Source organism: Bubalus bubalis, chromosome 2, assembly GCF_019923935.1.
Source record: "Bubalus bubalis isolate 160015118507 breed Murrah chromosome 2, NDDB_SH_1, whole genome shotgun sequence".
In the NCBI taxonomy this organism is placed as follows: Eukaryota; Metazoa; Chordata; class Mammalia; order Artiodactyla; family Bovidae; genus Bubalus; species Bubalus bubalis.
Genome location: NC_059158.1, coordinates 36,143,281 through 36,159,981, shown reverse-complemented (window position 1 = coordinate 36,159,981; position 16,701 = coordinate 36,143,281). Strand labels below are relative to the sequence as shown.

Genomic DNA, 16,701 nt, shown 5'->3' with positions numbered 1-16,701 from the left:
TTCCTCCTCCAGGGGATCTTCTTCACCCAGGGATCAAACCTCCATCTCCTGCACCTAGTCACCTGGGAAGCCCGCAAGTTAAGACCTAAAATTTAGCACTCCCTTTGCTAACACCTTTAACATAATTTTAAGGAATTCGTTATCTTACATTTTAACTCCTCGATTATCTATTTTCTCCTCCTGCTCCCCAAACCCTCAAGAAAATTTCTGGAGAAAAAAGATCGTATTTTATTCAATGTTCCTGACACATTTATAGGTGCTTTTTTGAGTGAAGGATTTTGGAGTCACTTAAAACTTCTGAAGGAAGGGGTGGCTTGCAAAAAAGCAATTCTCAGTACTTTAAGTATTAGACCAGTGGTTCTCAAAGCGTGGCCTGTGGAGCCCTGGTGACCCAAAGACTTTCAGGAGGATCCCTGAAATCAAAACTGTTTTCATAGTAGTAAGATACTACTTGCCTTTGTCACTGTGATGACATTGGTGCTAATGATACAAAAGTAACAATGGGCAAAATTGCTGCTTCCATAACACAAATCGAGGAAATGGCACTAAATTGTACTAACAGTCAACACAGTCTTCACTGCCATCCAGTCACAGGAAAAAAGAATTATACCTGTGTCACTTTAAGGAAGTGTTTGATGAAACACTAAAATAAAAACTTTGTTTTAGGTAAGAACATATTTTTCCAATAATATTGTTCTATGTGATTAAGTAGAGAGAGTCATAAAGCACTTTAGTGCCTTATAAAGTTTCTCTTGAGGAAAACCACTTGTTCAATTTCTCTGAATTTTGAGCTGAATTAGCAATTCATGCAATACCATTTTCACTTGGAAGAACAGCTAACAGTCATTCAGCCTTGGGTATCTGACAGATATTTCCTCAGAAATAAACAAATTGAGCCTGACAGCATTTGTTAGTAATGATCAAACTCAAGCTCTTAAGCAAAACTTAGGATTTTTGAAAATATATCCACCACTCTGAGCGTAATAGCTTCCCAAGACTTTTCTGTTGAGATTGATGGTGATATTAACAAATATGATTTTTTGATATTGTATAATGAAATGTGTCAACATTTAAAAGATCTGCAGTATTTTCCAAATGACCAATGCATGCTACAAAATGGGGTATGGTTAAAAGAGCCCTTCACAGTGCAAAATAAACTAATCAATGTTAATATAACAGAGTACAGAAAGCTCACTGATAGAATTTGAGATTCCACATTGCAACTAACCTTTAGCAGAGTTGTAGTGGAGTATCAAAGAACATCCCCAATTATTGGAAGACAGTATCACTGTGGTGGTGGTGGTTTAGTCGCTCAGTCATGTCTGACTCTTTGCGACCCCATGGACTGTAGCCCTCCAGGTCCGTCTGTCCATGAGATTTCTCAGGCAAAAATACTGGAGCAGGTTGCCATTTCCTTCTCCAGGGAATCTTCCTGACCCACGGTTTGAACCTGCAGCTCCTGCGTCTCCCGCTTGGCAGGTGGACTCTCTACCCCTAAGCCACCTGGGAAGCCCCAGAATGTGTGAGGTTGGATTTCTTCACATTCTTCAACTGAATAACAAATTTCAACAGACTGACTAAAAAAGCAGACACTAGGATCCATTGTCTTCGACTATGCCAGACATTCAAGAGATTTGCAAAAATATAAAACAATGCCATTCTTCTAAATTTTTTTGGAAAAAAGTTACTTTTCATTAAAATATTTTATGTTAACATGTGATGGGTTTATTATTACCTTTAAATGAATTAATGCTTTTTCATTATAAATAAGTTTTAATTAGTCATTTAATCATTTTTTCATTATAAATAAGTTTTAATTAAATATCAATTATACAACCCACACTAAGGCTCTTTGGGGTACTCAGTTAATTTTTAAGAGCATCAAGGAATCCTGATACCAACAAGTTTGAGAATTGTGCATCAAATGGAAGCAGAAAGAATAAAAAGGCTATTTAATTTTAGATAATTAAAATAGGAAAAGCTTATGTAGGATAGCTAACAAAAAGGTTTTATTATAGCTTCAGAGTTAACAGCTTAGGTGGTTCATCAATGAGGAATGGAAAACACAATCAGGAACACTGAACTCAGCCACCATTGGCTGCAAGTAAAGCCACACATACATCCGTATCAAAAACAGTTCAGCAGCAGGCACAACTAAGACTTGGGAACTGAGGAGAAAAGGGATGGATGTATTGCATAAAGAAGATACAGTAATTTGTACCCCCCGCCTTTTTTTTGTTGTTGTTAGTTCAGCTTCTTTTCCTTTAGGCTATAGGAGAACAAGTAAACATCTCAACCCTATGAGTGACTATTACAGTCCCTACAACTACGCTCACTGGTCTGGTCACAAAAATACACCTGCACGATAGACACTTTCTCTGGACCCTCTCCCCACATTGCTCGCTCTCTACTACAACTATTTCCTGTGCACTGGAGCAGAATTTTAATCTGCTACCAAATAGTAATGACCCCCTAGCTTCCCATCTTCAACATCCTAACCATACACAGTACCTTTGGTGCCATTAAAAAGATGCAAGAGCAGAGGCAGCATCACTTGCCTACAAGGCACTCTCATACCTCTTCTCCCTTGAGCCTCTCAACAAGCCTATGAAACACAAAGGGCATCATCACTCCCACTACACAGATGAGACCCAGAAAGGCCAACGTGACTGAAGCTACCTGGCAGGGTAGGGACAGTACTGTGGCAAGCACGCAGCCGTCTGTCTCCTAAAGCCGTGCTCTCTTCCCTTTAGGAGGCTGCCTCGGAACATCTGTCCTGTCACCTCCACATCCCTAGCCGTGCCTTTCCCACATGACACAAGATGTTCAATGCTGAATTCTGCCTTTGTACAATCTAGAATATACAAACACGGGCCCTAAATTCTTTTTTAAAGCCTCCAAAGAAAACTCAGTCTGTGCCATCTGACGCAGCAGGGCTGTATTGGTAAATAAAACAGAGACCACAAGAGAATTAGGGATCTTTGCCCTCAGAGTTCCAAGAATCTTTTCAACTCACTAATTTCATTTCAGAGGCGACGAACTATTTCTTGCCTCATCGATCACACCATCCTGAAAAATGAAAATACGTTCATGAAGCCAGATGCCATTACAACAGGGTAATCTTCAGACCCCATGGGCTGAGTCACATGAAGAGTAACTCCTGGGCCACAAAGTGGGCTATAAAGATGCTCCTACATAATTCCTCCTACTCATTTCTAAGAGGTTGTGTGTACATAGGGAAAAGAGGAGAAGCAGGAACCTATAAGAGAGAAAAGAGCAGGGACACAGTGCAGCTTCCCAGAACCTGAATGAAAGGCCGGAAGAACTATAAAAAATGAAGGAGGGAAAACCGTGGAGGGGATGGACCCGAGATGAAGGTACGAAAGGCAGGGGAAGGTCTCGCGTGTGGTAAGTCACCTGGATGTATCTCACATCTGCTTTATCTTCGCCTTCCTGTTCTTTCCTTTCAGGATGCTCTCCCTTCAGAGATTCTTTTTTTTTGGATCACAGATCTTTGAGATACTTTAATGAACCCTATAAATCCTATTCCCAGAGAACTGCAATTCTCCACAAAGCTGTGTCCACTTTCGAGGCATCTTAGGCTTCCTGAGGCTCCCTCAGGGGTTGAGAACCTGCAGTAGAGTTAGAACCATAGTCCGATCATACTCCAGCACCAACTAATGATCAATTCCCTCATTAAGCACCAGACGGTGTCCACAATCTGGGAGGGAAGGAACGGGTAGGTTTTGATTTTTGTCTCAGAGGTAGTGACAAAAGTGAAATAAACAGGGAAGAGACTTGACCTAGATGAGGTCAAGTCAAGCCTTCATGATCGCTGGAGGGATGGTGTAAAGTTATGGGTACTGAATGACAGTCAAACTGTGTGACCTCAAGGGTCCCTTGTAACCCAAGAGACTGATTTTGGAATGCTCCACACAATGGCAGAAACACACCTTGGGGGGAGTTTTAAGTCTTAACTTTTGATACCTAGAGGACACACTTAAGTGGGAATTTCTAACCACTCCCCTCACCTTTGGAGGCACAGGCGACCCACTCCAGTACTCTTGCCTGGAATATCCCATGGACAGAGGAGCCTGGTAGGCTGCAGTCCATGGGGTCACTGAGAGTCGGACACGACTAAGCGACTTCACTTTCACGCGTTGGAGAAGGAAATGGCAACCCACTCCAGTTCTCCTGCCTGGAAAATCCCATGGATGGAGGAGCCTGATGGGCTGCCGTCTATGGGGTCAGACACGACTGACGCAACTTAGCAGCAGTAGCTGCCCCTCACCTTCTAGGATTTGGGAAGAAAATTTCTCACTACCCCTCTCATCCTGAAGCCTCGGGAATGAACACTGGATACAGTGGGCTGGGACAGACCTGGCGGTAGGGAGGAGTGATCAATCCCTGGGTATTCCTTCAGTGACGCAGTGACACTCAAACACAGCGGGGGGGACATGGGATGACTTGGTCCTTCAAGACCAAAGAAAAGCAAGTAAGCAGGAAGCAGCACGGCAACAGGGGGGACAGAGAGTCAGAAGAGCACAGGAGAGACGGGGGCGAACACAGCACAGGAGCACAGGGCAGGAACTATCAAGGGATACAAGCAGTGGACGACACACAGGAGAACACAGCATTTCCCCAAATTCTAGCATCCACCTTCCTCCTTCTGATTCTACCTCTTGTAGGCATCACCTGTAGTATAACTTACTAGTTCCCTTTAAGAAGACTCTTTCTAAAAAACTTATTTATCCTCATCATATAAGGCAAAAGTGCCAGTTATATTTCTAATATATATTAGAATAAGGCATAAGTATTAAAATAAAAATCCCACAGTCCACTTAAAATCACCAGGCCCCACAGAGGTCCAGGTGCCAGTCTTTGACACATGCTGGGAGCCATCAGTCCTGAGTCTGAAGTTTGGTCCTGACTCCAGCCTCACCTCTCAGCATGATCCCCCCATCTTATAGTGAAGGAGAACCAGGTAAATCTTAATGCTGCCCTGCATGGCTCCAACAGGTCAGCGGATTTCTCTGTGACTGGCAAAGGTACCCACCAAGGTGACATGTTAGCAGGATCCTAGAAACGTCCTGGTTTCTGCTCTTTTGGGGTTAGATACAGATGGTGACGGGGTAAGGCATCTGGGAAAAAAGCAGGGAGGGACAAGAAGGCAGTCTGGTGTAGGAGGAATGTCAGACTTGAACCCAAAATACTGCACGCCCACTTCCTAGCTGAATGTAAGTTTTTTTTAATTTTAAAATGAGGCTAACCATGCCCCCTTTCCCTTATTCAAAAGCTTCTCAACTTTCACTCAACCTCATCTCTCAAAAATTATATGCCAACAATACTAAACTAACTCTTGAAAGTCCCATTCAGATGTACATACAGAAGGTGGATGACATTTGGCCTTTCTCACTAGTTATCAGTTCAGTTTTGGCAACTTTGCTGGTGGAGTCAAATTAAGAAATGTATTGCATTACTTGCCTTTTTTTTTTTAGTAATAAGCTTTCTTTAAGTGACACAAAGGACAAAGATGGACAAAAGTACGTGAGGTGGCAAATCTTATAGATTGATCTGGCATTCACTGGACTTAAATCTGGTCAAATGTATGCTCAAAATAAGGGAAAAGAACAAAAGCAAAGACTTTCTGGAAATTTATGAGCCAAGACTGTATCTAAAAGACACAGTTAGGGAGTTAGTAATAGGAATCCCTCCTTATAATGCATAAATCTAGAGTCATATTTACCACGTTCGATTTCTGTTTATTTTCAGGAACACATTATGCTCAAAATGCTATCTCATCTCATAGAAGATTTAAAGCAGTCTACAGCAAAATACAAACAGGTAAGTCTGGATAAAGCCAAAATAAATCAGAAGACCAAAAACATTCAAAAAAATCTATGTATTTTATTATATATAAATTAATATCTAAAACACATCTCCATTTTAAAATGTTAAAAAAACCCCAAAAAAACGAAGAAACAAACGAAGCCAGGGGAAGGTGAGAACAAAAAACACGGATGACAGATTCTATAGTCAGGAAGTCAAACTGAGCTTCCTACAGCCAAAGTTAAAAGGGAAACGTGACCACTAGCTGATTCTTGTCACAGAGGCTTAGATCTGAGCACTGAGATCTGAAAACGGTTTCTCTTTCTGGGTTTTCTATGAGAGACAGATCCTAGGACAACCCACAGTACATACATGAACTCGCTTTCTAAGACCAACTCTGACTGTGACCTCAGGGTTAGCTGGACTGAGCATCTCTGCAGCAGGAGGGCGGTGGGCAGGCGATGGAGGTCAAATGAGCAGCTTGGAGGCGCCCATGAGACAAGGAGTAAGAGCTCAGGACACCATGAAGCGCAGCGTGAGCCTCAGGTCAACTGTTTAACCCCGAGCTCTGGGCACACGAGAACTGGAGAGCTCTTGATGCTGAGACTGACTCCAGGGGTGCAGAAGTGACGTCCCCATGTGAATAATCCAGCTAAAGTGGCTCTGACATCAGCCCCATCTCAGTCCAACTCAGAAACAAATGGCTTACTTACAGGGGTGCTCTTTGCAAAATAGCAAGAACAGTCTTGGGCACGTCCATTGAGCTCCCTGGAGCAGAGGCTACTAACTGGGCCCCCACATCCATTTTCTCCTTCACCTTTCAGTCACAGAACCCCCGGCATTTTAACTGGGCACATGACCACCCAAATAAGAGGCTCTCTGTCCCATAGCTCCTCTCAGCCAGGGGTAGCCAGAGTGACTGGAGCAACTCCAGGTCATGGCCTTTATAAAAGAAAACTGTTCTCTCTGTCTTACCCCAGGGGAACTGGACATGTAGCTGATGATGCTCTAAGTCGCCCAAGGACAACACCCCAGGGGTGGCTGGACAACAAGCTCAAAGGAAACCAAGTTCCTGATGACCTTGTGGAGTTAAGGCTGCCCTGGGCTATCTGATTACCTCTGTACTATTAGAGAAGAGAAAAATAAACTTCTAAGAGCCTCTGTACTTTAGGTTCTCCTTATAGCCACTCAGCCAGTGCTTTAATATCATTCCCTACAGAATGGAAAGATGGCCAGAGGGGAGACTTCAAAGGACTCAGGCAACACCCTAGAAAACTGAACTCACGATTTACCTCAGCAAACAGGTCAGAAAATGACAGCCATCAAATAAGCTTGGCCTCCTGCTTCTTCCCCAGGAAAGGCCCAGCCACATCCTCTGAGCGAAGCCCAAACGCAACACACAGCCTGTCCACTGTGCGCCTGGACCAAATCCTCAGGAGCTGCTAACACAGACTGCCTTCCCACTGACACTCAGCAGGGACACCCCCATCCGACCTTCTCCCCTAAAGCAGGGGAGCTCCAGACGTCTCTGCTCTGGATAATCACTGTTCCTGAGGATAGGCCAGGCCCAGCAAGGCAGGGGCTGAAACAGCTGTGGTGGGGGAGGCGCAGGAGGGACTGTGTGAGGCTCAGTGGAGGGGAGTCCAGCGCCCCAGAACAAAAGCCACAGCTGGGAACTAGACAGGGAGGGACACCTTCCCGTCTGCCCAGGATTTCCAGGATCCAGAGGCCTGAGGGTACAGCGCCTGCTCCTTCTGTGGAGTTCCGCAACCCCCCTCCCCCCGCCCCCCCGGTGACAGAGCTCAGCCCAGCAGCTGCCAGTTGCTAACGAATCCCCGCCACCGGCACCTGCTGCTGCTTGCGGATCTTGTTGAAGAGTTCCATGTACTGGACCATGGTGTCTGCTGGGCTGTAGACAGCGTCGTGTCTGTTCCCAAACACTGCGGGCGCCCCTGGAGTGTGGCTGCCTAGAAAGCTCTGCAGGAACTCCAGCAACAGGCTCCAGCAGTCGCTAGCTACCACACAGGGGCCATACTCCACCTGGGGACCAAGAGAAGGGAGATGGAGGGTGAGTGAGAGCAAGGACAGGTCGTTTGCCCTCTGCATCCATCTTCCCCAACCCGGAGACCATGACACACACCTTCCAACCCAGAGCTGCCCCGCAGGAAATATCCAGCTCAAACACCACGAATTTGAACTCAGCACTGTACCCTTTAAGCTCAAACATTCTCATCTTGGGATTATCAACTCACAGCCCTGTGTACAAGACCCAGAGGCATAGCTTGGTCCCTTCAAATTATTTCTGAACTTTATAGTCCCAGCTATGATGGGTGTAGATTCATGGACAGCTCAGGAAAATTCTATGAGAGAAAACAAAGAGCAGAAGAAAGAGTCTGCGAGTGTGTGTGAGTTGGGGGAATTGACAAGAGGGCAAAAAGACATATAGGCCCGTAAGTCACTTCAAGACCAACCGTTATTCCCAAGGTAGATACAACCTGGGCTCTGACCCTAAGAAATAATTTCCCAACTCATGTGACAGGGGCTGAAAGATACAGATCTTAGGCTTGCTCATTCTCCTCTCCCAGTTTTTCACTGGAGAGATGGCAGGGGAAATTACTGGCAACTACAAGGAGAAATAAGTAAAGAAACTGCCGGGTGTGTTTGTGTTGCAAAGTTGAAAACGTGGAGGATAAACAAACAGTGAGTTCCCCGTGGGTCTTGGCAAATTCTCTGTGTGTTATGAATGAAAAGAGTCAGGACATCTTAGCTCTAGAGATCTCTGGAGTGTCCCAGTAGTCATGACCACTAATGCCCTTTTCTCCTCCTGTGCTGCTTTTGAGGACTTACCTATCCCCAGGTCTCCACATTTTAATTCCCTCCTTAAATGCTAATCCTGCAGGAGGTATCACAGTCCCCAAAGTCAGCAGTGTTCTCTACCCTGAACTCCCAGAGCAATCTGTGCTTCCTTTATGGCATTTCTTACAGACTAACTTCAAAAACAGCTTGCATGTTTGGGCCTGGCTCTCTTATTAAGTCATAAACGTTCAAAAGGAAGGCCCTGCAGTTTACTTATTCTTTTCTTACAGTGCTGGGACTGTGTTAGATGCTGCAGACTCTCACTGGTCCCAAAGCCAGCTACTGTCACACTCCATCTTTGTCATTTTCAATATATGTCAGATGAAATCGTCACACATACCATGAAAGAAAGTGGACAGCATGTCAAAGGGAAGGGCACGTCTTTGCTTCAGAACTTTGAGTGGTCCCTCCATGTAATAGTTCACCTGCCCCTCCTTGACCATCCCTCCTCTTCTCCAGCAAGCCAGCCTTCCTAAGCTTTCCTGCTGTGAATCCAGCTCCCCATTCCCATCCTGGGCTAGAGCGTCCCTAAGTGATTAAAGAAAGGGTAAAAAATGCAGGGCAAGGAAGCGTAGCTGCTCTGCAGACAGGAATCAGGGAGGCAGACACATCTGCCCGCATTCAGGGTCACGGGAATCTGCAGAGCCAGGCCCTTCACCACATCTGCTCTAGTCCACCGAGGTCTTACCTCCACGGAGATGCCTCGGGCACTGGGCCCCATTGTGACCGTGCCCACCTTCACTAGGAAGTCACAGTACTGGTAACGGGTGCCCCGGGTCTCGATCTTGCTGGCCTTGGCACTCTGGAAAAAGCCCTTGAGTTTCACCATGAGCACGTCAAAGTTGGTGTCGGCAACAAGGCAAGGGCCATTCTCAAAGAGGGCGAAGCAGCTCAAAGGGTACTCAGAATTGTGCATCACATACATCAGCTTCCCGGCCTGACCTGCAAGGGATGGAGATCCTGCTCAGCGACAAGACCTTCCTTAGCACATCCTGGAGTAGAGGCCAAAGTGCCGAACAGGGCCAGGAGGCAATCCAGCATCACCCCAGCAGTCCTGGAGGGCGGTGGAGGCAAGGCCCTCACCAACAGCCTTTTCCAGAGAAGACCAGCAGCCAGGCAGCACGTGGCAGAACCCACCCAATCTACAGAAAAAGGTGATGGGTACACTGGAACTTTTGACGGTCCAGATAATGGTTTAATTCACTTTTTCCCTAGCTTTTATATTTATTTCTGATAGTTGGGAGTAAGTTTTGCGCCCCATTATTTGTAGTCAGCCCTGCATTTTTGCATTCTGGTTGTTATGCCTTTTGGTGTTTAGTGTCTATTTTCTTCTCTCTTGCTCTTTTTTCTTTTAGCCACACCATACAGTATCGGGAATTTCCCTGGCCAGGGACCAAACCTGCACCCCCTGCAGCAGAAGCACAGAATCTTAACCACTGGACCACCAGGGAAGTCCCTGGTTTGACTTTAAGTTGAGTGATGGGCTCACAGATAGATGATTAAAGATGATGACTAATAACTCACACAAGATTTACATATGGTCTTCTGTATAGTCATATATTACGTAACAAGGAAAATAAAAGTAACAGCGTTTGAGCACACCATATGAAGCAGCTGCTCTCTTTTTTGCCCATCACTCCCTTCCTTGGAGTCCGCCCTCTTTGAAACAGGAAGTGGCCCCACAGAAACAGCACGGGGGAGAATCTGAACACGAGGCTGGACGGGAGGCCAGAGCCTTGTCTTCTGTGCCCAAGTTTAGACTTCATCCTGAAGGCAACGGGAGGGGGGCTTTGGAGAATTTTAAGACATCTAGCTAACTCAGGAAGCAAGTAGTACAACCATAGCAGAAAGCACTTGGGATCTAGATCAGAAGATCCAGTTTTAAATCCCAGCTCACCGGTTCCAGTTCCTGAGAAGTGAGTTTTCCAAGTCCTTAAACTAGCCCCAACATTGTGCTAGGGCTGAAAAGGCATGTAAGTAGAGGACTTAGCCCCTGGCCTCAAGAAGCTGACAATCTCACTGAAGACTGTCATTGTCCTTCCCTGATAGCTCAGTTGGTAAAGAATCCGCCTGCAATGCAGGAGACCCCTGTTCGATTCCTGGATTGAGAAGAGAAGGGATAGGCTACCCAACCCGGTATTCTTGGACTTCCCTTGTGGCTCAGCTGGTGAAGAATCTGCCTGCAATGCAGGAGACCTGGGTTCAATCCCTGGGCTGGGAAGATCACCTGGAGAAAGGAACAACTCCCCACTCCAGTATTCCAGCCTGGAGAATTCCATGAACTGTATAGTCCATGGGGCTGCAAAGAGTCAGACAGGACTGAGCAACTTTCACTCTCTTTGAAGATAGGTGGAAAACTTTTTAGAAGACCATGAAACCAAAGTGTTTGCCTGATGATAGACCAGAAGTCTTTGGAGTGAAGGAAAGACTTCAGGGAAGGAAGTGGTCAAAGTGGCAAGAGTCAGCTGGAAGAACCTTCATGGAAAAAATAGGACCTGAAGTAGGGTACAAAGAGAGGGTAGGATTCAGGCAGGGAGATTGGATGAATGCAGAGACAAGTGCGGGCGGTGTGGCCTCTGCAGGCCTCCCCTGCGCTGCCACTGCCTGATCACCATCGGCTCCGCACCAACCGCACCCCACACCCTCCCAACTGCCCGCTGCACAGTCACACCTTTCACCTGGGAAGTCCAGTTCCAAACATTTTAATCCTCCAATAAAGACATCTGAAGCTGATCTGTCATTCTGTCCTCATGCAGACTCACTTGATTACATACTTAACTCACATTATGGGAGTCTGGAAGTGTTTTTACTCTCTCGAGAAAATTCTGAAAAGCTTTTGGTCCCTGACCAGCCAGCACCCACATCACTACCTGGGAATCTGTTACAAATGTATATTCTCCACCCTACCCCACACCCACTGGGTCAGAAACTCTGTGGGGGTGGGGAGGAGAGGGGAACCCATCCATCTGTGTGATAACAAGCCTTCCCTCTGCTGCTGCTGCTAAGTCACTTCAGTCGTGTCCGACTCTGTGCGACCCCATAGACGGCAGCCCACCAGGCTCCCCCGTCCCTGAGATTCTCCAAGAATACTGGAGTGGGTTGCCATTTCCTTCTCCAATGCATGAAAGTGAAAAGTGAAAGTGAAGTTGCTCAGTCGTTTCCGACTCTTAGCGACCCCATGGACTGCAGCCTACCAGGTTCCTCCGCCCAGGGGATTTTCCAGGCAAGAGGACTGGAGTGGGGTGCCACTGGGTGATGCTAAAGCTAGACAGTGTGAGAACTTCTGATTTAAAGGCACAGAGCCAGTAAGCAACAGAACTGGAACTCTAATCCAGGCGTCCTGACCTCCTTCCATCCTACCCCACTGTCCACCGAGAACTTGCTGTTTCTCCAACTAGACTGTAGCTCCTTGAAAGCAAAGGTCTGATCAGGAAAACAGAGACCAAGCCAGGGAGTGTCACAGAAGTAGTATGTCATCTTATATCTGTATACTGCTGCTGCTGCTGCTAAGTCACTTCAGTCATGTCTGACTCTGTGCGACCCCATAAATGGCAGCCCACCAGGCTCCCCCGTCCCTGGGATTCTCCAGGCAAGAACACTGGAGTGGGTTGCCATTTCCTTCTCCAATGCATGAAAGTGAAAAGTGAAAGTGAAGTCGCTCAGTCGTGTCCGACTCTTAGCGACCCCATGGACTGCAGCCCACCAGGCTCCTCCGTCCATGGGATTTTCCAGGCAAGAGTACTGGAGTGGGGAGCCATTGCCTTCTCCATATCTGTATACTAGTGTTCTGTTTTCCAAATGCTTTCATAACTGTTCTCTCTTTTGATTCTTATATTCTGCCTTTTGCAGGCAAAAAAAACATTAACATTGCAATTGCACTGATCATGACATTCAGTACGCTCTTAAGCTACCATTTATTAGCTATTTATTCCACGACAACCTTGGTTCAAAGGGCTTTGTGTGTACTAACTTATTTAAGTAGGAGATAAATACTGGAATTATCTTCATTTTGCAGATAACTGTACTGGGAAGGGTGCAAAAACAGAGCCCACACAGGTAAGTTTCTTTAGAGGGGGTTTAATACAGGGAACGAAGTACAAGCGTTGGTAGAACTGAAAAATCAAATGGAATGGTGAGGTCACCCAAAGATTAGTAACACAGGGAGCCGCTGCCATCCCTAGGGCTGGAAGGAAAAAGGGCAGATGTGCTGTTCTGAGAGCCAGGAACAAGGGTTGCCTAACAGGAGGTAGAACCAAGGAAGAAACACAGCCACAGCCAGAGACACAGCCCAAGGCAGAAGGACAGGAAGAGAGGCTGTCTCTCTCTTTCTTCCTCTCTCCAATTTTTGCCAGTGCCTTTCACTGGCCAAAGGGAACTGAAGGGGGGCCGGGCAAATGTAGTTCACAGGAGCAGGGCAGGGAATAAATCCCTGGGGAAACAGGCAAGTGACCTGCACAGGAACAGTCAGACTGCAGAGTTACCCACGGATGCAGTTAGTTGTGGCAGGCAGGACTCCGTTATCCGGTTCCATGATTTAGGCTTATTCACTGTGCTGTGGAACCATCCAAAGCCAAGTTACTGAAGAGCCAAGACTAAAAGAACCCAGGTTCCCTAACTCCTATTCAGAGATCCTCTTTACCTCCCTACCACCACCAGCCACAATGCATCTCAATTTGAAATACATTTAAAACAAAAGTTAATTCATAAATCAAGGTTATGCTAAAGTGGTAGCCAAGGCCACTGGCTAGGTGTGGGAAACAGGAAGGTTTTCTACAGAAAGTTCTCCAAACTCTAAAGTTCCAACAGAATCATTTACAAAGGCTTCTGAGCTTAAAAGACTTTTTCCAACTTTGGAGTGCATAAAGATCACCTGTGAAACTTACTATAATGTAGATTATGACTGATTACCAGTGAATCTGTAAGCTGGGCCAGGAACCTGCACTTCTAACAAGCAACCCAGATGATTCTGAGGAAATTAGTGACCAACACTTTGAGAAGTGAAAAGTGCTTTAAAGGCCCAGACTAAGAGATGAAGGAAAAAATGAATGAATTCAGAAACACATATACCACCTAGCCAAGAGCACCACCCTCAGCAGAAGAGCAGAAAGATTCCAATGAACATGAATGTCTATTAATTCCAAACCAGGTTCCAGCCATCCCACAGGCCCATCTCTCACTGACCTTGGCTGCCCAGGGTAGAGGCAGCTGTGTGATAGGTCTCACAGTCCACACAAAATGTTCCTTGCTTCTCTGCTCCAAGCATCTCCAATTTCCGGGTGAGGAGCTCCACAGTCTGCTGGACGCTCTTGCCCTCGGCCACGGGCATCTGAGACACACTGGAAGGAAAAGGACCAAAATCATCAATGAGTCATTCACTTGCCTGCAGAATCAGCTCATCAGGGCCAGTATGTGCACAGACACCATCAACCTGAACCTTCTCATTTTAAAAAGGAAACAGGCCCACAGTCTCTTGAGAACTCCACTAAGAACCAGAGCAGGTCTCAGGATGCATACCAGTGCTTTGGACTTCCTGTCTAGAGCACCTCCGTTTACAGAGTGTGGCAAGTATGCCAACGTTCAAGAGAAGATTTTAGGTGGCACAAAGACTGAGCGTTCAGTAACACAGAGTCATACAATGAGAAAGGGATTTCTTCTGCGTTCTTTTCAGTCTTGACTACATCAAGAAGAAAGCCTCAACTTGGAATTACTATTCCAATTATTATTACTCTCTTTAACACTTTGCATGCAAGCTGTCCAGCACAGTAGCCACAAGGCACATGCGACTATTTACACTTAAACAAATAAAAAAATTAAAACCTCAACTCCTCAGCTGCAAAACCCACATTTCAAGGCTTGACAGCCACAAGTGGCTGGGAGCGGTGCTAATACAGAACATTTCCATCAAGGCAGAAAGTTTTAAGGATCCTGGGACCAAAGAGAAAGCAAGCCTCAAGTTTCTAATCCTCGGACATGAAAGGCAACAGCATGTATATGAATTTAACCAAAACAATGAAACAAAAAGTCATTTCCAAGATTTCCTTCTATGGTTTGGGAAACTGGCTCCCCCTTTACAGAGTGGCAGGTAACCATCACCAAGGACCAGCTATGTGCCAGGTGGTGCCCAAAGACCTTTCTATGAACTAACTCTTTGAATCCTCGCATCAGCCCCATAAGATATACAATTATCTCTTTGTTACCAATGAGGAAAGAAAAGTACACAGGGGTTGAATAACTCGCATAAGGTCACAAAGCTTGGTGTGGTGTGGCCAAGAGTCAAAGCCAGGCAAGCTGGCTCCACGTCCATGCTCTCAACTCTACCAGAATGCTTCCCCAGGAATATAGTTGTCTGTTAAAATACTTTAAGGAAAAGAAAGAGAATTAAAAGAAGACATTAATAAATAATAGTTTAAGTGCTACATGGCTATTTAAAAATCTTAAGTAGAATCATATGTGGCTGAATGTTGGGGGACACTGCATTACTTTATGATCAACCAAAAATCAACTAAATGAAGCTATAGAGTCCTACTGTTGCTAAAACTGTCTCTAATCTCCATCAGAAAAAGTACTAACAAGTAATGATGATGATGTGCCTTATTTTGAAATATAAGAGAATCCCTAAGGTGATGCTACTGGGGTCAGAAGTCCTAGAAGCCTGAAAAAGTTGAGAAGCATCCCAACAGAGAGCCCTTTCCCTGCTTGCCTTCTGCCCTGAAAGAACAGGTACTTCCAGGGTTTCATGCCTCTTTGCAGCACACTTTTTTTTGGTTGCACCACAAGGCATGCAGGATCTAATTCCCCAATCAGGGATTGAACCCGTGCCCCCTGAGTAGAAGGTGCCTCCTGCAGTGGAAGCTTGGAGTGTTAACCACTGGACAGCCATGAAAGACCCTAGCAAACTTTTCATTCCCATTCTTTGCATCCTTCTTACACTACAGGACTTTGAAGGAGGCTCATGATGTCAACTTCAGGAAGCAAATGTGCAGTCACTGGCAAATCTTCAAGACCTGGGCTACCAGAAGGAGGAGTTCCCACAGGCTCTTATATGGGAAGCCTAGAGCCATTGCCTTCAGATAACCTGGCCTCTAAGCCCTCTCTGGGAGAGATGCTCGAGATATATATGTTTTAAAGCTCTGAAATCTAGCATTTTAGAACTAAATGACTCCAAGAGAATTAACCCCATACCTTTCCCTGTCACACTGACTTATAACATGTTAGAAATAAGTCCATAGAAACTAAACCAACACATGTAATTAAACAGAATAGGAAACAGGCCCTGAAGAGGTGATGTGCCTGGAATTTCTATCTCCTAATTCCCAACAGCTCCTTTTTTCCTCCAGACTCAAGATCTTACAAAGGACAAACTAGAACCAGACACATGCTGATCTAACTGCATTTAGTGGCTGTAGGCAAGGGCAGGCAAAAACCTAAAAAAGATACTATCTCCTTGTTGCCTATCCCCTACCCATCCAAGCCCTGCCTGCAGACGGGTCCGAGTTCCGACATACTACTTTCAACCCTAAAGTTCTACCCCGTTCTTCACGGTCAAGAAATTGTACCAAGAAAAAAGGAAGGAGGTACACGATCATTAACGGGTTCTTAAACCCTTTTACCTGCCGCCTTCCAGGAAGAAGGGGCGAATCTCCGAGGAAAAGGGCCTGCAGATTCTGCAGCCCTCGCGGTGGCCCCCTCACCCACACAATCCGAGGACATTTTGCTCGTCTTCCGGGGGACTGCGGACCCTGGTCGGGATCCTACTCCCGGGTATATTTGAGGCTCCAGGGGCCTTCAAGCCCCCAAACCCCGCCCCACAAAGTCCTTTGAAGTCCTACCAAGTCACTCCCATGGTGTCGGGCCAGGAGGATGGGAGGATCAAACAACTGAAATGCGGTGTGCTTCAGCAGCCCACACGAGGTGAAACTACCTCGCTAAAGAGAGCTCTGATGGAGGGAGGCGCTCCGGAACTTACGTAAAAACACAGCGCCCAGTCGACACGCCCACGAGGAAGGGCGTGTCTAA

The 16,701-nt window shown here is 46.0% G+C and overlaps 1 protein-coding gene across 9 annotated transcripts in view; it reads right to left on the bottom strand.

The window, feature by feature from the left end:
- MED20 (mediator complex subunit 20) overlaps positions 1 to 16,666 on the bottom strand; it is a 73,105-nt gene extending 56,439 nt beyond the window's left edge. For all 9 annotated transcript variants that reach the window (XM_006069171.4, XM_006069169.4, XM_025270068.3 and 6 more), the window contains exons 1-4: positions 16,515 to 16,666; positions 13,867 to 14,021; positions 9,374 to 9,627; positions 7,678 to 7,869 (exon numbers count right to left, since the gene is read on the bottom strand). In XM_006069171.4, coding sequence (XP_006069233.2) covers positions 7,678 to 7,869; positions 9,374 to 9,627; positions 13,867 to 14,021; positions 16,515 to 16,528 — 615 coding nt within the window. In that variant the 5' untranslated portion in view covers positions 16,529 to 16,666. The remainder of the gene's footprint in view (positions 1 to 7,677; positions 7,870 to 9,373; positions 9,628 to 13,866; positions 14,022 to 16,514) is intronic.
- Between the last annotated feature and the right edge of the window lie 35 nt (positions 16,667 to 16,701).